The sequence below is a fragment of the Artemia franciscana genome, chromosome 12 (genome assembly GCF_032884065.1).
Source record: "Artemia franciscana chromosome 12, ASM3288406v1, whole genome shotgun sequence".
Taxonomy (NCBI): Eukaryota; Metazoa; Arthropoda; class Branchiopoda; order Anostraca; family Artemiidae; genus Artemia; species Artemia franciscana.
The window spans coordinates 30,473,568-30,495,610 of NC_088874.1; the positions used below are offsets into that span (position 1 = coordinate 30,473,568).

The window sequence follows — 22,043 nt, forward strand, 5'->3', positions numbered from 1 at the left end:
GCTAATCTTGAAAAGCAATAAAAAATTCGATAAATTTAAGATTTTAAAGGCTATTGAAAGAAAAAATAAAGATCAAAATAATTATTTCTAGATTGGTATCAAACTCTCCACCAAATATTAAATCATTACATTTTATCGTTAGTATAGGAAAAATAAAATATAATTAAACTCTTATTTCACAAGACTTGTTTTCTCCTTAATGCTCAGGATTGGATTTTTTAAAATGTTGGAAATCTTTATTTAAAAGGGTATGACCTCAATTGAAAATGGGAAAGAGTAATCTAGGTAGGTTCTAGAGCCTGTATTCGCAGTGTTAAAAGTATAAAAATGAGACCAAATTTGATTTCCAACGACCTCTTTTCAATTTGAATGTGGGGTGGAAATTTTCAAAACGTGCTATATTTGATGTTAAAATGATGTATAATGAATTGAAAATAATATAATTGATGGAAGTGATCTAAGTGGGGAGAAAACTGCAATTACACTACTACTAACCTATTTTGTCATTGGCACTTAACTGAAAACAAATTATATTACAAATTTTTAATCTCCAGTTATTACAGCATTGAAAATGAAAATAAAATTAGATTGACAAACAATCTTGAACTTATGAACTTTCAACAATTGATATTATTATAGGTTAAACATTTAATTTTATTTCATTAGTTATTTCCAAAACTGTTCAGGACCAACACAGTTTTCAGTAAAGTACCAATGACCCTTACTTGTAGTGATTTTTGTTTATTTTAAGCTTTCTTTCATATGGAATTTTAATTTTATTCGTTTTAAAATTTACTTATTCATTTATAATAGTAAATGTTATTTGTTTGTTTGCCATGATTGTTGATGTAATTACTAATAAATAAACAGCGATTGCTTATAATTGCTGTTTATTTTTATAGATATTTTTGATTGGGTTTCATTTATACTTCAATAGCAAAATATTTTTCTTTGTTAGAGGATTCATTTGTATATTTAATCTAAACTTTACTCGCTTTAAGATTTATTTATTCATTTAAACTATCATGTGTTGTAAGTTTATTTTTCTTATTTTTCTTTTTCTTTATTTTTTCTTATTTGTTTAATTTCTGTTCGTCTTGGGCTGAATCTATTATTAAATAGTAGTTTCTGCTCGTTTTTAGTATGAATCATCGTAGGTTTTGTTTATTCTGATCTTGAATTAAATATGGTTTTTACTAATTTTTAAGAAATATTGTTTTCATAAGCTTTGTAATTAATTTGGGATGACGTTTATACCAGATTTACCTGTCAATGAGACCATCTATCTTTACTCTACTCTAATTAGCGAACGCTCTCAAGTATTTAATTATTTCCAGTAAGTTGATTTTTATTAAAACTTATAGTTCAACTTCTCTACGATTTTCAGTTTTTTCTGGCAAAACGAAATATTTGTAATTTGTTTGGAAATTTATTTCTTTACTTCAGTTTTGTCTAAGGTTCTTATAGATAATAATTTTTATGTACAAATTTCTACGGTTTCCAACTTTTGATTTCTAATTTTGTTTAACTTTTTGTTGTTTTTAACTTTTTTTATTTTTAGCTATAACTTAGCTTTTTCAAATATATACGTGACCATAGTAGATACTCGCCATACTATTAACATACTAGATCCTCGGTTGTGTTTTGATTTTGATCCAATTGAATGTAACCATTTATTCAGATTTATTTGTAGCTTGATTGTGTGCCTAAATTTTTGGTTCACCGGGGTATATTTGCTGGTTTTAATTTGTAAAGGAACTTGAATCACGAACAACCCTATAAATGATATAGTAAGCACAATTCAAAGTCAGTGATCTCATACACTTGCTCTGACGAAAGATATTGTGGAGAACAGCAGTTACCTCTGACAGAGAGCAATAATTTGGTACATTACATTCAAGAGCTAATATGCCCACGATTTCCAAAATCCTCTAATAAACTTTTAGTCTTGACTTTTAACAATAATGAATCTTAATTCCCATAATAAACTTGAAGATGTCTCTCCCCCTGTCATTGGAGCTTACAAATATTTTATCAAACATCCAGAATGATTTTTTTTTTGAAAATTTTTAATATAGCAGTGCGTGTGGGAATGATTTTTTTAAAATTACGTTTCTTTGTTTCTATGCACAAGGACATTATTAGAGTGTTTGATCGTGAATGATGTAAAATTCAGATCTGAAATTTCTTAGAACATTGCTTTGCATTGCTCACAACGTCAAAACGACTCCTACGTAGCAAACTCTCACATATCTCACCTAAGTCTGATTTTACGATGAGCTTAGAGATCTATGTTTTGACCATTTTTTTTCTCCAACCGTTTACTGAAAAATGTACCAATAAACGTCCTCATGTTTAGCTTTTGGTCGAACTCGAAAGCTCTATAAATCTTTGTACCCTATCAACCGTTGGCCAGCAGCCACCGCAAAAGAACATGTTGTACATCAATATAGATAAAGGTTGTTTAGACGAAGGTCAGCATTAAGCTTTTGTTTGAAGGTGTATAGTGTATACCTCCAATACCGAACTCCTCTACCAAGAATAAATTATAGGAACTCATTCAATTCCTTGGTACCGGTCTATCTATTCACCGGAAAAAGAAATACTTTAACGAGTAATGAAGATCCACTGGTATTTAACCATCAATTTCGAAAAACTATCCTTACGGTCCATTTTGCTCCAAAATACCAACATAGGGAAAATTTGGAGCAGAAGGATTGTTCATTCATTTGTATTTCTCACACGGCAAACGGTAGTGTGACATTGCAGACAGATGAAGGGAGTCCATATCCAGAAAAACCGCATTCGACTTTTCACCGGTTCGTTGTCCAATCGGATCTGTTTTCAGGACACAATAAGTGTTTAAAACATATCCTCCCTGAATGTATCCCTCAACAAATACATACTGTTCCTTATCGGTTGTCAGAATTGTTTCACCTTTATTAATTTTAAGAAAAAGATTCGTCACCAGATGATGAGTTTAAAAATGAAGTTTGTAATAAAAAGTGAAGTCTGTAATAAGTAAATTTTGTCCGTGTTTGTACATACACTATCAAACAAAGTTAATACATCCCTTTTCAGGTATATTTTACAACAGGCCTCCCAATTTTACAACCTCCCTTGGCCAAAACTGTTTTAGCAAACTCTAAGTTGACAGCGGTGCATTAACGATTGTGATGTGAAAAATAAAACGCTTTGATGCGTGGTATATTTCATCAAGGTACCTCGAGCAAGAGTTGAAGTACTCATACATGCTTCTACTTGTTAATAAATCCTACATCGTACATTTCATCATCTGAGTAGCATTGTTTGAGGAGGGAAAACTATTAAAATCGATTCTTTATCGTACTTGGATCAACTGACTTATAGCATTGGGGAAAAAACTATGGGAATCGAAAAACTTGATTTTATTCACTTAGATATTATTATTTTCAATTGTTTTCAATTTGAACTTTATTAGAAGCAACTTCTCAGATGACTTGCGCAATCTACAACTTCATCTTTCTGCAAACGTACCGACCTTGATAATTTAAATTTCCATTGATAGTTGGAATTGTGCAAGTAAACCGGTAGAAAATACTGCTTCTTAATATTTAAATTAAAAGATCTATTTTCCAGTCTAAGAAAGTCACCCAACCCCCTCCTTAATGATAAAACATGATTAGTTACAAGGTAAAGTTTACACACTGAAAATCCCCAGCTACACTAAAAAAAAATTCTTACACACCCAACACATATCTGTCCTCCTGTTTTAGAGTTATTGGGTAATTTACATTGTGCAGCCATGAAATTGACTTATTAGCTGTTTTAACAAGTGCAATCATAGGTTCCCCTGCACAATCTTCCCCACCACATGTAACAAATACTTCTCCAATTGCATTTTATTACTCAACTGTCAATTTTGCGTGGACATAAGAGACTCTAATGGCTTCACGTTCTTTAATATAATTCTTGTCCGATGGATCGCTCACATCCGTGGGTTTAGATTTGATGTCTAATGCCATCTTTTAGCTCTACAGGAGCAAATATTGAAACTAATTGAATCTCAATTATTCAGTCGTCTGAAACCATTTTAAGGGACGTGATGAAAGACAAATTGGAAAATTATAGCAAGTAACCCTACGCCCCGTTTTACCGCCACTTAAAACCTGATTAATGTAGGGAGCGGGAAGTAAATATCCAACTGAATCAGGTTTACTAGTAGGATCATAAATAAGTCATACCCAGTGTTCACCGATTCAATAGCCATAGCCCTACTGAGTAAATTACCCCCTTTTTATCTTTAAGCTCACCCCCTTCATACTTTGTATTGTACTCTAACACTGAAACACTAATTTTTAAATGCTCATTAGGTCTCTCAAAAAATTAATCCCCGTAAGTGTTTCAGTATATTGCCCCTTTAAACAATTAAAATATACTTTTACAAGTATATCTAAGTAAATCTGCAATCTAAATCTGTAACATATATTCCCCACTCATTCCTCTTGATTCTTAGAATAAATTCCTTTTAGAGTTAGTTACGTTTACATCTTGATTTTCGATAAACAATACTATTGACCCACTAGTATTTTCATTGTGATTTCTCACCCCATTAAAAATGCTATAAATAAACTCTGAAAAAAACACCCTCAAAATTTTTTAAGCCTGGCTGAAGCGTTTGCCTTATCCGTTTTTATGTAATGCGTGTACAATTCTTCCGAACTTTCATTTTTTTTTAGTGAAAGACGCTTAGCACTGTCCCACCCTCCCACCTCCCAAATATTTTTTATCAAGATGGGTCTGAGTCTTGCTAACACAGGAGTGTACAGATTCTATTGGATCCGTATGGATAGTACCAATTATAAAAGTATTAAATGGGTGTCCGAACTCAGCTCTAAGGACATAAATATTGTGCAAAGCGGATGTTGCTATATAAAAATCTGGCAATATAGGGAGTGAGTCGGCACCACTTTATCCTACCTCCTCCGTATCCCTATCACTCTTAGGGACTGGCACCTTTTCTTCTAGAGACCTCTCAACCTCGTTATATGGCACTTGGTTTAACAGATTGTCTAAAACTTCAAAATCGAGGCCAAAATCCCTAAAGAAACTATCGAGATCAAAGTTGGAGAAAAGTGTACATATAGGGCTCAACACAATGTATAGTTTCCCTCATGTTCACCTTCCTGTGGTGGTGTATATGAATTATCACGATATTGTGTTGGTTGCAAAAATACGTTCTCAACGTACGCCTCTTGAGTTGATGATAAGGTTGGTATGTGAACCTAAGGAAATAATAAGAGCTTTTTAGCTCACTGACGCACTTTAGGTTGGACCCGGATAAAAGAATATATTAGTCTGAATTACTTGAGAGTAAGTGTTCACAGCTAGAAAGACCATGCTACCACTTAAAGGCGTAATAGCCAGAAATTATTCCATACATTAACTTTTAATGTGCGATTCTGGATATGTTGAGACCACTTCATAACTTATAGGTTTTTTTATTTCATACATAGCCTACCCTTCAAACTGATCCTTATCAGCAATAGACCCCTCCCTACGAACTAATAATTTAAGAGTCAGAAATTAAAACACAAATTTGGAGAGGTGCCCTCTCCTTTACGATTCAGTTAATATATTGTTCAAAAGAGATTTAAAAACTTAGAAAGAAGGTATCCATCGTCGGTGCCTGCTTAACTCTGCTTCCACAGAAATTTGCCAGTATTCGTTTAGATCTTGAACTTTCAAGACGTCTCTTTTTTAATAAATGACACCTGTGATCTTTAAGTGAAGACGCGAGATCACCCTTGTTGAAATTTTCTCTAGCAAGTACCAATGCTAATCCTGGCTTAGGCAACCAGGATTCACTTGAAGATATATTTTTTAATTCATGGTCTGTGTCTCGTTTTTGCTCCTAGCCTAGAATGTCCCATCCTTGTAATGATTGCCACAGAAAATGTGGAACTGGGTCATTCCAGTGTTCTAAGTGCAATGCATGGTTGCACCCAGCTTGTGCTGGCACCACAAAAAGTAGTCGTCTAAAAAACCCTAAAAGGTTTTGCGTACATTGCCGATCAACAATGGTCGTAAATGACGAGATTATTACCAACGATAACCAACCTGAAGTGATCCAACCACCCGAGATCAAAAAGTCCCACCTTATTTCTATTGAAGAAAATTCAACTAATTCCACCGATAATCAACTGGAAGTGATCGTTCCAATTAGTATTGTTAATTCCCCATTCATACCTCTTGTTCCGAAAAATGATAAAAATAGTTCCCCTGGATCGATTGATTCTGCAAAAATTACCACCTACCATCAACCCCAAATTACCCCACAAATTTCTTGCTCCAGTAAAGATGAATTGACGTGTAATGCAAAAAGGCTAGTTTGTTTGTGCCCCATACCTGTGAAGATTGCCCAAAAAAAGATGCAGAAATCGTCAATTTCAAGAAGCGGATTATTAACCTCGAATTTCTTTATGATAGCTTGTTTGATCTTTACGAGCGCCAGAATAGTGATCTCTTCAAATACAAAGAAATCAAATTGTTAAAAGTCGGTTTTCAGCTCGCAATTGTTGAAGCTATACATACTTTACCAAACATACTTATATAAATACAAAAACATACATACTTATTAAATTTCCCTTCACCGCCCAGAATTACTCATTTAGTTGATACTTCCAAAAATATTCAATACCAAAACTCTTCGGTTCATCAAGCAAGTGCTAGAGTGCTTCCTTCGTCAGAATTTTCTCAAGGGATTAAAAAGGTTACGCAACCTAGTCATACTGACCTGGCTTCAACCGAAGATAATTTATTGTTGAAATACAGTGTTAACGACACATCTTTGAAAAGTGATAATGCAGTTGAACTGAAGAGCGGAAATTCTTACACAATGCATTCAAATATTCCAAAAATGAGCTTAATTATTTTACGCGTAATAAGCCTAATGTGTGCTTTAACTTCTTGGATAGTACATGTATTTCTAGTAATTATAAATATTTAGACATTTGTAAATTTTATGTTTTTAGCTGTTGTAGAAATAATCTGTGTAAATATACCCATGTTGATATTTGTAAAAAGTTCTCAAGTGGAAGGTGCTTTTGCTGTACAAAAGCTCATATTGAATCGCCCATTAAAGGTCGTAGTAGGCTCCACAAAATTGGGCTGCCCAGAAGCCACCTTAATCCTGCTAAATTTACTAAGCATTTTATATCGTGTAAATTTACCAAGTATTTTAAGTTGTGTAATTATGCTCATGTATCATCAGACGCGGGGGGTAGGTTTGAAACCCAACCTTTTTTAGGGCAGCTTCGAAGGCACTAACGACCCCCTCCTCCCCTTGGTCAGGTTCCTCTCAAATTCCATTCTTATCCCCCTGCATTCTCAGATCAACAATTAATAAACCCTTCCCGATTACATACTCCTCCCCCCTTACCCCTTGTTATCTACTCCCCCTCTCCATATACAGAAGTCCTATTTCCTTCCCACTTACAGTATGCTGCCCCATACCCTCCCTACTCTGACCAAAACCAGCAATTTCTTGACGACATGAATCACTATTCCCACCAAGTACCTTGCGAAACCCCACCCCCAGCCCATTCGTTTTATCCCTCGTGCCTACCCTGTAAACGTGACTCAGGTCTGAGACTTTTTGCATTCAACAATTGTCATATAATCAGTCCTCGTGCTTCGTCCATATCCTTGCCCGTCCCCCCACATCCAAATCCCCAAATCAAATAATTCTCTTACCCTTCTTCCCCAAAGTATAATACAATTAAGTTAAAACCCTGCCCAGGAAATTCTCAAACCCATCAAAAAAAAACCTGTCGCGATTCCCCAATCGGTTTGTTTTTCCTAAGCTTTTAGTTACTAATGCTGAAAGTCTTCATTTTGAAAAGCTTACTGAACTCGAGGTGGTTTCAGAATCAAATTTGATAAATATTATAGCTGTTACTGAAGTTCAATACCATGACCCAGGTTTCCCTACGCCTGAGAAATTATTCAGAGTCTATTAAACTCCGTCTTTCAGACCACCCACTCGGGAAAAAGGTGGCGGAGTTTTGTTTTTTACTAAGAGTCACCTTTACCCAAAGGATATTCAAGTCCCTAACTTATCCGAGTATGATGAAATCCTCTGGCTAACTGTTACACCAAAAGTACTCCCTCATCCATTTAGTATTATTGCAATAGCTGTTTTCTATTACTCCCCACATCAAAATATCGAGTCAAAACGTAATTTTATCCAACAATTAAAGGCAAGTGCTGATTTTATTATTTCTAAGTACCCCAATGCTTGCCTATTTTAGTTGGCGATGCCAACACCTTAAAATGGATTCTTTTTGTGCTTCACTTAAAGTAAAGCAAATTGTTAAAACACCAAAGACTTGGGGTAATACCTCTCTTGATGTTATTTTAACTAATATGTACAGTTTTTACAGCCCTCCCTCAACTTTGCCCCCATTAGGTGGGAGTCATCATCTTTCCGTTCTTTTTTCCCCCTCCTCAAATGTTAAACATATTTTCTCAATAGCTTATAGCACTTACCGCCACTTTCCAAATTTCTTGTCTTCTTTCTTTCGGTATGTGGCTAAGTTCTGAAGATTGGTCCGACATTTATAGTTTACAAAACCTTGATGAGAAAACAGCCACGTTTTATAAAAGCTAATTGATAAATATCAAATTTGTTTCCCAGAAAAAAGGTTTGGAAGGTGCTCAAGTGATAAACCCTTTATTAATCAAACAATAAAAACACTAATTAGAACCAAATTGAAGCTTAAAAATGGTAAACTCGATAAAGCCAATATACTAAGAAAATCAATCAAAAGAGAAATTCGTAAATTGGCACGATCCTACTACAAAAATAGGATTGAAGAATTGTTCACTAATAAGCCAAAAAACTGGTATTCCCAGGTTAAAAAGCTATTTGGCAGGAGTCTTGACCTGCTTAATTTCAACTTACCAGAGCCCCCTGATGTTACTACAAATAGTCTAAATAACTTTCTTGCTTCCATTATTCAGAGCCTTCCAGCATTGCCACTCAAATTATGAACAGGAGCCCCATCCCCCTTTTTCCTGACTGTTTCCACGTCTTAAATTGACAAAAGAATTGTTAAACTAAGAAAGACAAGTATTTGTCCTTTGGATATCCCGCTTTCTCTTATTAGAGCCTTTGGTGACTTCTTTTCTAAGCCCTTTTCTGTCCATTTTAACGAAATTACTAAGTCTGGGCGAATTCCAACGATTTGGAAACAGTGTTTCATTCCTCTCCCTATCTACAATGGCGTAGCCCAAGGAACTCTCCTAGGCCCCCTCCTTTTTTCAGTCATGATTATCAGCCTCGCGAAGGAAATTACTCACCGTTGGAAATTTGTTGATGACCTAACGATTATTGAAAGTTGCTTAAGAAATTTAATAAGCGACCCTACCAGTATCCTCAATAAAATTGGAAGTGAGGCTTTGGACCTAGATGTGACAGTAAACCCCACTAAGTCCATGATAATGCCGATTTGTTTCGACAAATGCTCGCCCTGTTTTCTTAATCCTATCCCTCCTGAAATTTATGTGTCCTCGGTTAAATTACTTGGAGTCACAATTTCTTCAAATTTAAAGTGGAATATCCACGTTAAAGATATCATTCATAAAGCTAATGCGTCTATCGCCCTCCTTAAGCTCCTAAATAAATATATCGTCCCCCCTTCTCACTCCTTAAGGTTGCACACGTCTTTTGTCCGCCCGAATCTTGAATATGCTTGTCCAGTTTGGCACCCTGGCATCTCCCGTGAAGAATCAGACAAAATTGAGTCAATCCAAAAAAGAGCCTTTCGAATAATTTTCAAAGAAGGCAAGGTGCCTTACTCTCTGCTCCTAAAAAAAAGCTAGTTTGGAAACCCTTGAGCGAAGGAGGTTGTCGCTGTTCCTCCGTTTTTCAAAAAATGCAATAACGAACCCTCGGACGGCAAGTATTTTCACCAAATGTCACTCACCATCCAGATTACGACAGCCTCGAGCTGTTTCTGAGCCTATCCCATTTTTGTTCCCCATTCGCTGCGTTACTTTCAGATATGAAAAAACCTTTGTCTTCTTCATCGCAGAAAAAATAAATAAAATAGCCGACTAGTTTCTCCCCCTCCCTTTTTTTGATGTGAGGTGCTTTAGGTCGTTGCACTAATTTGCTTGCCCCCGCTGTTTTGGTTTAGTTTCCCTTTTAATCATATGTGTTTTTCGTGTGTTTTATGCTTCGTTCCTTTTTTTGTGAGTTTATGGACTTTTTTTAGTGTCCCTTTTAATTTATAGATATATAGGTTTATTTCTTGTTCTTTTCTGTATTATTAGATATTTTTGTCCCCTTCCCTTTTTTTCTGACATGTATTTGTTCAAGTTTAATTTTACGGATTTTTTATTTTATTTTTTTACTCATAATTTGATCATTCATCATTATTAGTGTTTTTTGCGTTGTTTGCTTTGTTAATCGACTCCGAAGTCTGAATTTGGCCCTTTGAGGGCTTGTGATAGTGATCTTTTTTAAAAAAAAAATTAAATAAAAAAAAACTAATTTTTTTAGCTGAAAGTAAGGAGCGACATTAAAACTTAAAACGGACAGAAATTACTCCGTATATGAAATGAGTTGTCCCCTCCACAATCCCTTGCTCTTTACGCTAAAGCCTTTAATTTTTTTAAAATGTAGAATTGTGGCAAAGAGTCAAACTTTAGCGTAAAGAGCGAGGGATTGTGGAGGGGACAACTCATTTCATATACGGAGTAATTTCTGTTCGTTTTAAGTTTTAATGTCGCTCCTTACTTTCAGCTAAAAAAATTAGTTTTTTTTATTTAATTTCTGAACGTTTTTGAATTAATGCATGTTTGGTTTTGGCTCTCCGCACATAAAGTATTAAAATGAAATTTGTATATTAATTCTTTTTTTTGGCTAAATGGCTTTCTCTTAGTTTTGATCAGACGATTTTGAGAAATAAGGGGTGGAGAGGGAGGCCTAGTTGCCCTCCAATTTTTCGGTTACTTAAGAAGGCAACTAGAACTTTTAATTTTTAATGAACGTTTTTATTAGTAAAAAATATACGTAACTTAAGAATTAACTTACGTAACAAACTTTCATAACCCTATATTTTTATTATGTATACGAGGGGGTTTGTACCCTCGTTAATACCTCGCTCTTTACACTAAATCTTAAGTTTTGTCCCAATTCTTTAAGAATGACCCCTGAATCAGAAAGGCCGTAGAATAAATAGTTGAAATTACTAAAAATACTTTAGCATAAAGAGCAAGGTATTTATCTCCTCCTAAATACCTCGCTCTTTATGCTAAAGTATTTTTAGAACCCCTCATATGCGTAATAATCTCTGTTCCTTTTAAGGTTCAATGTTACTTCTTCCTTTCATTTGAAAAAATGTTTTCATGTTTGTTTTTCATTGTTTTCTTATAGTAATGCTAGAGAATCCTGCGCCCTTGTCATTAAATTTTTCTTCCTCCATGACAGATTCCTCCAAGGAAAGATCCTCCAACATAGCCCCCCCCCAGCCCCACCCCCAAACAAAATAAATCCCCCTAAAAACGTCTGTACACTTCCCAATAACCATTACTATATGTAAACACTGGTCAAAGTTTGTAACTTGCAGCCCCTCCCCCAGGGACTGTGGGGGAGTAAGTCATCCCCAAAGACATAGTTATTATGGTTTTCGACTATGCTGAACAAAATGGCTATCTCAAAATTTTGATCCGTTGACTTTGGGAAAAAAATGAGCGTGGGAGGGGGCCTAGATGCCCTCCAATTTTTTTGGTCACTTGAAAAGGGCACCAGAACTTTTCATTTCCGTTAGAATTAGCCCTCTTGCGACATTCTAGGACCAATTGGTCGATACGATGACCCCTGGGGAAAAAAAAAACAAAAACAAACAAATAAACACGCACCCGTGATTTGTCTTCTGGCAAAAATTACAAAATTCCACATTTTTGTAGGTAGAAGCTTGAAACTTCTACAGGAGGATTCTCTGATACGCTGAATCTCATGGTGTCATTTTCGTTAAGATCCTATTACTTTTAGGGGGTGTTTCCCCCTATTTTCCTAAATAAGGCAAATTTTCTCAGGCTCGTAACTTTTGATGGGTATAACTAAACTTGATGAAACATATATATTTAAAATCAGCATTAAAATGCGATTCTTTTGATGTAGCTATTGATATCAAAGTTCAATTTTTTAGAGTTTTGGTTACTATTGAGCCGGGTCGCTCCTTACTACAGTTCGTTACCACGAACTGTTTGATATCTTATATTATCACATTCTCGATCCATGCAGTGGCCTGAAATTTTTTTTCAGGTGTAGCCTGAAAAAAGTGACTATTCTTATTCCTTGAAGTAGTTATGATTTTAAGCTGTAAAAGAATGTATATCATGTTGAAAGAATACTAATCGAAGGATTAGGATCCTCATATCCTCTTTTAACAGTAAAATGCTTAGCTTTCAACACTATAATGATATTTTTTTAGAAGTAGTAAGATCCTAGCTATTTTCCCTTTATTTAGCTGAAAAAATTTCTTATTTTAGCTATTCCTCTTAGGGATGAGGTCGTCCTCAAAAACTATTGAGGGGTGCCCTTTATTAGCCTGAACATAGTGCGTTACTTTTTAAGGATTGCATCGATGTATAATCAGATTGAGCAATTTATCTCAAATAAAAATTTTGTTTTTAGTATTGAACTATGGTAAAAATTCCCCCAAAGAAACGATTCTTTTATTAGGACTGGCAGCATGAATAGCGAGCGTCTTCTTGTGTCGGAGGGCTGAATGGGTTGCATTCTCCTTGTTTTGTTGCGGAGCCATTGAAGAACTGACCTTCACACCTTACATGGTGAACACTAGTCTCGAACGTTCCGCATAAGGGACAAAATCTACACTCGTCGTTGCCTTCTTTGGAGATGGAGGCATTGGTCCGAATATCCCTTAAATAGAAATAAAAACCAAATTCGTGAAGTAAAAATACATCTTATTTTCAACTTGTCACCACTAAAATTTTAATCATTCTTCTTTGCCCTCATGCCCTTTCTTTATCATTGTCAAAATATCATATCATTTTATCATATCAATATCTGCTCTTCAAGTTAATTTGTTGGATTTTTGAGTAGTTTTCACGCCCCTTAAGGGTAAAAGAAACTATTTTTTCAAAGAAAGGCTACTTTATTCAGAATTACGCACATTCCGATGTCATTTTATCATCACCTTCAAATTTTAAAGTCTACCTTTAATGTTTTCTAACTGCTTTTCTCCCGTATTAAACTCCTACGCTTAAGTCATTTAGATTTGCGCACCTCCGAAATTCCAACTTCTTATCACAATACTTATCAAAAGGTTTTTTTTATTGAAATCTAACTTCTTTTCCAATACTGATTTCCTGCATCAAGATTATTCAGATTTGCGTACAATTTTCTCCTACAGAATTTTCACCATCATACTATTCAAAAGGCTTGCTTCTTTTGATTTCAAACCTCTTTTTTCCCTATCACGACCCTAATCAAAAATTATCTGTTTTTTTTTTGTACATCCCCATACTCAGTGGCACTAAACTAGGGCTTTCTCATTGTCCTACTATCTAAGGTTCTTGCTTTGCAGATTATTCTAGTACAAAAGTACTATTTTGAATAAGAAAATAAATTAGATTCTCAGCCCTTATAAATACCTAAGAATTTTACTTACATTAAGATCAAGAGCTCCATCTTGGTTTAAGACCATAAGAAACTCAACATCTTTGCTATGGGTCTGGCGAGGCAAAGAAGGCCCTACAGCTTTACTAGCCCAGGGCTTGGAGGCCGAAAGGGAAGCATCATCACCTTACACGGAGAGCCTAGAAGGGCCGGCATAGACAATGACTGTAGGTATTGAGAGGGCAGAATTCTCTCTGTTTTGTTGGTTGACCATGAAAGGGCCCATAGCTTCGTTTTGCAAAGTGGTTGCATTGCAGGGCTTTGCCCTTCTTCGAAGGGTTAAATTGTTCCAAATTTCCTTAAAAATAATTTAAATTTTTTATATTTTAAGAAGCTACATCTTCTATATTGAAAAGCATAACTCACCCCTTTCGCACCCCCAACCCTTCTATTTCGATTCTAGAAATCTATTGTTTTCATACACCTCGAAGATAAAAAAAAACAAGTTTTGTAAAGAAAGTGAAGAATTTGATCTACATATGTATGTTTTTTACTCAATTAAATTTTCTGCCCTTATTCTTGCATTAACATAATGATAAATGTTTTATAAAACATCGTTTCAATTTAATATTTAAATGTAACCCTCTTCTTTATCATTTTTAGAACCCCCCCCCCCATCTCCAACTTAAATTATCTACTTTATAAGAAAGTAGTTTTCATGAGAGTAGAAGCAAGGCTTTAAAAATATGCCATTGTTCACTCGTCTAGGAATTTTTGTGCTTTCAATTCCTGACCTAGAATTTGAAATTCAGGCCCCATTCGAAATACAGAATTTCAAGCTTGTTTATTTAATGTATTACAAAACAGGTTTGGTACGCACCTCAAAATACCTTCTCAGGGCAAATATGTATAAGCCCGTCTCATTTTCCTAACTCTCTTTTTTAAGATATCAAAAAGTAGCTAAGCTTGAATTTTACGAGAAATATGTAATATAGAATATGCAAGAGGAAAGGCTACTGAATCAGTGCACTCCAAAGTTCGATTAGGGGTAAGCGAGGCTCTTAAATAATTCAATATTATTGTTCATATTTGTTTGCTTTTTTGTATAATGAAATAATATTATCCGCACCTTCACTTTATGCGTAAATAAAATAGATTTATGTAAATGTTTAGGCTGATATTTTCCAGGTGAAAAGATCTGCTTTAATTGTTAGTATTTTCAATAATTATTTAACAGTATGTTTAATACCTATGGTAATTATTTTTGAACTGCCTGAATGCATTAATTTAGTAGTCAACCGGATACTCCCCTCAAATTTATCAGCAGCCTTTCGGTAGAAAATAGGATTTTTACATCAACGGTTCAACCCAACTTCTGTCTTGTTTACCAACTTGCTTGAGAGCACTCTCAATAAGTTTTGCGACAAAAAAGGCTATTCTATCATTGTGAAAATTTTGCAATAGCAGGAGGGATGGTGTTTTAGATGTTTACTAGCATAGAGAGTTATAAGAGCTTAAATTTAAGCATGCACATATTATTGGTTTGGGAAGAGTATAGAAATAGAATGGGAGGAACATATAAAATGATAGTTTTTGAAAGTTGAGCTGTGTCACATTCAAAATTTTATGTAAGGCTGATGAAGATTTCGTTCTAATACTCATTTTCAAACTCCCAGGAGACACATAAAATTACTCAGTTTACCGTTAGAATAGTAGTGGATGACTCTTTTCTTCTGAAAAATAGCGCAAATCCATTGTTCCGTAAAATTAATAGTCTCTCTAACTGTTCTGCTCATAGAAAATGGCGGAGATTATGTTATGACCATATCTCTACTTGAAGTGTTGACCCTTGAAGGCCTTTAAAGGGAAATCTGAATTGGGGAGCTGAAGGCTTTTAAAAAACATTCAAAGAATTATTAGGCTAAAGAAATCCTGAAAGTATCTTAAAAGGAAACTATTACGTAACAATTCTAACGATCCTTGGGTAAATAAGCCCCCTGAAGTTTTTTTCTAAGAATTAAAGAAACCAAAGAAATCCTGATTTGGTGTGGACCCCTGAAGCTTCTTCCTGCCATGCTTAGGTTTTTCCTCGTGGAAATAAGATAAAACAGGATTTGGTGGGGACTTTCAAGGCTTTTCTATGCCCCTTAGGTTTTTTAGTATAGCACCTGCATTTCTCAGAAAATACTCCCAATTACGTAACTTGCACCTGAGTTTCTTAGAAAACATTCGTTATGACGTAAAAAACACCTTCTGACTGTCATGGAATGGCGGGGTATGGCTGCGTTTAAAAGCTGGGTAGGGCTGCGTTTAAAAGCAGGGTTAGTACAGCGTTTAAATATATTGAGGCATTACTACTCAAAGGTTTAACCAAGATAGTGAAAGTTTCAAGTGGGATATTTTGGTGGTTGGAAACAAAGTTTTGAAAGATTTTGCCACTAAAAGAAGCTTTTAGATCTAAACGCAGAGGGGTTAGAAGAGATGTTTTTACCTACAGTTTCCTACAAATATTACGAAGAAGTATGGGTTATTAGAATGAAAGTTACTATTTTCTGGAGGCTAGAATCCCTATTGTTGGAATTCGTGTGCTTTTAAGGATTCTAATGACAGAAACTATGCCCAATACGCGTTCTGAGCAATTTAACAGTAGAATATTGTACCTTTTTATAATATATTGAAAATAGAATACCGGCATTTTTCTCAACGCTGAACCTTTAGTACATTGACGTCCTGTAAAAATTGGGCTAAATTTTTTGCGCTGATTGTATAACCAAAAATCTAGCGAGGAGAGGTTAGCAAAAAATTGAAAATGTTGTCCACCAAAAGGCTTACCAGTTGCGGAATTATTATCAAAAGTAACATTATATGTTAGATATTTTTCATAAGGGAATCTAGGAATTATAAAATCGTCGGAAATTTTGTGTCTGTGATAGAACAAACAATAGAATAGTTAGGGCTGCATTAGCTGGCAGCTTTTGATCATGTAATAATGAAACAAAATAGAAAATTAATTAAATTCTCAGTAAATATTAAACCCTTTTTCTCTATTGAGGGCCTAAGAGAACTTCTAGAAGACGGAGAAGTCTCCAAAAACAAAAAAAAAATCGAAAAACCAAAGAAATGATAATTACAAAGGCTGATATAGATTTAGAGAGTAAAATGTTTCGGATGTACGAAGGACTTTTAGAAAATAACCTGAAAACCATTAAAAGGCGTTCAGTAAGAGATGACAGCCATATTGCGGCAAGTTTTATAGAAATAGAAAACAGTTTGATTAATTCCACCCTATGAAGCAAGCCTTAGATACAATTTTTCGTATGATATAAGCATGTATTGTATTGTTTTCAATAATTCAAAGCCAAACCTGACTTTACTCTCCTTACGAAAACCAGTGAAATATTTTATGAAAATAAATGTCTCGTAAAGAGATGATAGCAATAGAAGGTATAGTGTACATTTTTAATCCGTTCAATTTTTTTCGAAATCCTAAGAAGGTGTAGTGGAGACGCAAAGAAGAGGAGGATTTTATTTTCCAATACTAAGGCAAAAATTCGCTTCAGAAGAAGAACTGTCGATGCTTACCCGCAAAGACATTTTTCCCCATTTGTATTTAGATGGTGTTCAAAGATTTAAGGAAAAAATCTTTCCTTCGAAGTATGTATTTTACACCGATTCACTACAAAAGTAAATATCTGATGACATAGTTTGGACAAAAATATCAGACAGAGTTTGGACAAAAAATAACTATAAAAATTTGAGCGATTATACATAACTGTATCTTACTTCTAATTTGCTAATTTCAGCAGATATATTAATGGAATTTCGTAGCACAATTCTTGATCTGTATAAATTTCAACCAAACTGCTACCTATACATTTCCTCCATGGCATATGAGATAGTTCTACAAATTATGCAACATAGCAAAATATATAATTTTTTTTTTTTTTTTTTTATTTGAAATATATCATCAGAAAATATACATTTTCGTAGAAAGGGCTATTAGTTTTCTACAATGATATAAACATAAAATACAACCCCAAAGACTAAGAAAGTCCAACTTTTGGGTTCTCTTTTGATGCAAATGCTCTTTATGCACAATGTATATAAATTTTTCGAACGCCCAGACAGAAAACTCCTCAGAATATACTGGTTTTAATACCATTGAGTATAATGGGAAAATAGGTATTCTGTGAAGTTAGTGGGGCCTCATAGAACCCTTTCTATTGTGAAGATTAACCAAACCAAGTTTCCAAGAAAAAAATTGGATTCAAGGACTCATTTTCATATAATCTAAGACGTGTCAAACAAGAAAAAATGCCTTAAACATCTTTTGAAAAACATGTCGCCTCCTAAAACTGTGACATAACATTACTCTAAATCAAATAAATTTGAAAAGGATTCTCAGCCTTGATTTTGGAGTAGACCGAACTAATAGGGTGGTCCGCTTTGAGCAACCTTTATAGATTCACCTTCATAATGAACATTTGATTGAAAAATAGTCCAGACAATTTCAAAACAAATAACTATCTTTTTAAACTTTGTAACAACTCTATCTTTGGCCAATCATTTGAACGAGAAAGACAAAGAACGAGGTGTAACCATCATAACAATTTAAGCCAATTATCACGGGTAAGAAAAATCTATATTTTTTATCCTTCAGAATAATATATGGAAAAATGACCTTGGTTCTTACAATAAACGATACATTTTCCATAGAAAAAACATAGCAGATGAAGTGGGAATTCTTTCATATATGAAAATTATTATGAGTGCGCTTTCCAGGGACCATTTAATGAAATTGTATTTTTCCTCCAATGAAGATACAATTTTTAGATCATGTAAAATGGATAAGAAACAGAATTTCTTAAATAAATAGTGCCACAAAATATAGTTGAGGATCTAATATCTTTTTAGCTCCGCCGTATATTGAAGTTCTCAAACTTGGAACTTAACTTATATTTTGATTCTGTGACTAGCCAAAAGAAAAATCTGCTCGGACGACTACAAAATTAACCAGTTTTTGACTTTTCTACGGAAATTTTGGTAGGGTATCAAGACTATCCCTTGGATATCCAAAACTAAATTCCCTCTCTTCTATTCGATTGAAGCAACTTTTTTAGTGTTGTTTTTAGTTCAACAGTTTGAATTTTGTTTTTTATGTTTTATTGTAGAAAAATTGGATTTCGGCTTTTTTTTTAATTTAGTTTTTAATTTTTAAACTGAGTGTTTTGAATTTACCTAAATGGTACCAAAAATGAGTCCATAATTTCTTTTGAAATTGAAAGATATACCGCTCATGTGGCAATAGTTTGTCTAAAGAGGGCTTGTCTTTTTCCGAAAATTCAAGGCCATTTTTTCAGATATTTTTGTGTATTATAGGAAATTTAGAGCTTTTTTCATCCCATATCTATAATTGAATTAAATCTGTGAAATGTCATATCATTTTTTTATCTATCTTTTTCAACTGCTATGCCTAAGAGTGTTGTTAAAAACTGTAAAAAAATCTCTTTTCTTTTGAGTTGTATTTGGTTGTCTTTCTGTAAAATTTTCAATTCAAGGTTTAATATATAAAGCTTTTATAGTGCAAACAACCCTGTGAAATGTCTCTACTCTAAAATCATGGTTGAGAAACCATTTAAAACTTCTTGATCCAAAACAGTCTTTTTTAAGTTCAAGGATGAAACTCGTTTTTCAGAGGATGTCTATTTTTTTTTTTTTTTTTACATGTCTTTTATTAAAAGGGGATAAATCGTCCAATTGGACATTTACCTGGAACGTGGCTGGAGAAATCTTTATAACAGAAAGGGTTTTCTGAAGTTCCAATGATTATTCCCCACACATTCCCCCGGTATTAAAAATAGGTTATTCCAAGGGATCTAAAAACTTTGTTTCGACATGGGCATTCAAAATAATGACATAGATCTTGCTTAAATAACATTTTTATCTAGATATATCTATAGATCTCACAATTTGATTTTTTTTCATTTTTGGGGTCAAATTTTACGTTTCTATCATTGTGGAAAATTAAACCCCCATAAATAGCCCTTAATATAAGAAGTTCTATTTCTTTATCTGTTATTAACTTGATTTCACTAGCCTGCATTGTTTTTAGCATTATTTTATTCAGATTCTCCCAATTGAATTTTGAGCAAACTGTGAGTGTCAATTCCACGTCAGAAATTTCTCTTTGAGTGAAAAAGCAAAAGCGAGACTTTATAATGATTTCTGTAGAAATATAGCAATATCAAAGAATATTCAAGGCCAATAGGTATGAAAAACTTACCCACCACTTAGGAAGAAATTTCACACACTATGCCATTTCTCTAAAATCTCCCGTAATATGGTTTTGATCCCATAAAGAACGCTTTTCAATAGTTCTTCAGTCCTCAATAGTTTTTCAGTCAAAAGCCGCCAGATTCGGCTAGTAAAAATAACAATTACAGACTCAAAATCCAAGAGAATTTTAAATTCCATACCGATCCTATATGAAAAATGTTTAAATTCTAATGTTACTTTATCTTTTGATAAGATTTTTACTACCTGTAATCATTGGGACGAAAAACATTTGAAATTTTTCTTTAACCCCTCCTCGTATGTTTTTGGGGTAGAGAATAAACGCAAAAAAACCTAAAGTATAGAATCACATTTTACAAGTGGAATGAGTGTACTATGTCTTACTAAAAAAAAAATACCCATATTCACTGTTATTAGCATATGATTAAAAGAAATAATATTTTACATTTACATTACCCGGAGCGCGAAAGGGACACAATTCTTTTTTTTAGTATCAAATAAATTACACCAACTCCAACAGTAGGGTTTTTAGTCTTCCAGTCTTTAATGTCTTTTCATCCCTCAAAATTGTGACAAAGTAGTGAAAATGGTAATTTTAGCCCCGATTCATTCAAAGCTGAAGGCTACTTCATAGTAGCATATCCCTCAATATTAAAAGGTCACTCGCCAGGTTATCTCATTTAAACCATTCCAAGTCCTAGTTAAAATGTAAATCGATAATGGAGTCGGAGCTCTTAGAATTAAAATTAAAGATTTGTAAAATTTAATTTTGAAATAATATCTTAAAAATCACTTGAACTTCTTGTTAAGTAAGTGGCTTGTTTTCGGTACGCATGAAGCTTCTAAAAGTGGGTCAGTGATTCTATAGTCATTAGTTCACTTTCAACTCGTGAAATATTTTAGTCGTAAATGTTGGGAAATGTCTTCAAAATCAATATTGAAGAGTAGGGTCTCCCCAGTGTCGTAACTATGATAGTCTAACAAACCTTGGAATTCATTGGTAAATTAGTGGTTTATTGTAGGTTAGTACGATGAGTCACCTAAAGCTTTCTTGGCAGTCGTAGGGGTAGTTGTAACAGTAAATGAATCGCCTTAGGCTGGGTCAAACCTTTTAAAGTTCCAACTAAATCCAGATTTTTCAATTTTTCAATTAGTAAATTTGTGCTCTGTGTCATAGGGTAAAGTACTTATAGTCGGTAGTTGTAGGGGTAGTCTTAGACAAATTGCCTAATGTTGTGTCAGCAAATGAATTCAAGCACTCTTTTTTCAGAAGAGGGTTAATCACAAGGCTCCATTTCATAAGAAATATCCCCTTCTTCAAGTACAGTTTCAATTCGACTTTTAATTTTGAACTGTCTCTGTCAAATGATTCTAAGACAATGATTTTCCATGGTTAAATGAAATATAAGAAAACGTAAGTGTTTTCTAACCAGGAGGTTTAAAATCTCCATCTAGGAACTGTTTTGTTCTTAGAAAAATGGTCGGGTAAATTATTTTAATAAAATATTTACTAGGATATCACTTTTGTGAGAAGGGTGTAGATGAAATTTCAATTTTGAAAATGTTTACATGTTTAAATTATCTGAGAAACTCTTATCATCGGCTTAAATATTTCGGAAACCATCATTTTAGGGAATAGACCGCATTCTCATATGTGTTTGCACCTAGTAGAAAAAAAAATCTGTTTGGATCTATTAGAAACTACCTGTAAAAGGTATTAGTGTCATGAACACACCTGGTGGAAGGTCCAGGAGCTAAAATTCCTGGTAAGGATATAAAAACAAGGGAAGCTAGACACTAACGACACTAACACTACCAACAGCCCTAGAGAAAGGCTTTCGAACTAAAATCTATTGTATGGAATAACCTCAGAGATGTACTCACGTTTTATAACTTCAATCATATATAAATATGCTGCTACCTTTCCAAACATCTCTATTTTGTCAATATCATTGATTATATCCTCGAATATAAATTTTTGGTATATCTCAGCTTTACAGCCTATCCTGTAATTCCAGGTAAATAAAGATTGCGGAGGTAAAAGTTCTAACAATGATCAGTATTTCTTAAATTGATAACATTTTGGCTATGTTGTCTTACAAACACTTCTTTTGAC

At 34.0% G+C, this 22,043-nt stretch overlaps 1 protein-coding gene across 1 annotated transcript in view; it reads left to right on the plus strand.

Annotated features, from left to right (window-relative positions):
* Nucleotides 1-6,059: 6,059 nt before the first annotated feature.
* LOC136033504 (neither inactivation nor afterpotential protein C-like) overlaps nt 6,060-22,043 on the plus strand; it is a 60,001-nt gene continuing 44,017 nt past the window's right edge. The window contains exon 1 of the mRNA XM_065714250.1: nt 6,060-6,351. Within this exon, the coding sequence (XP_065570322.1) occupies nt 6,060-6,351 (292 nt within the window). The remainder of the gene's footprint in view (nt 6,352-22,043) is intronic.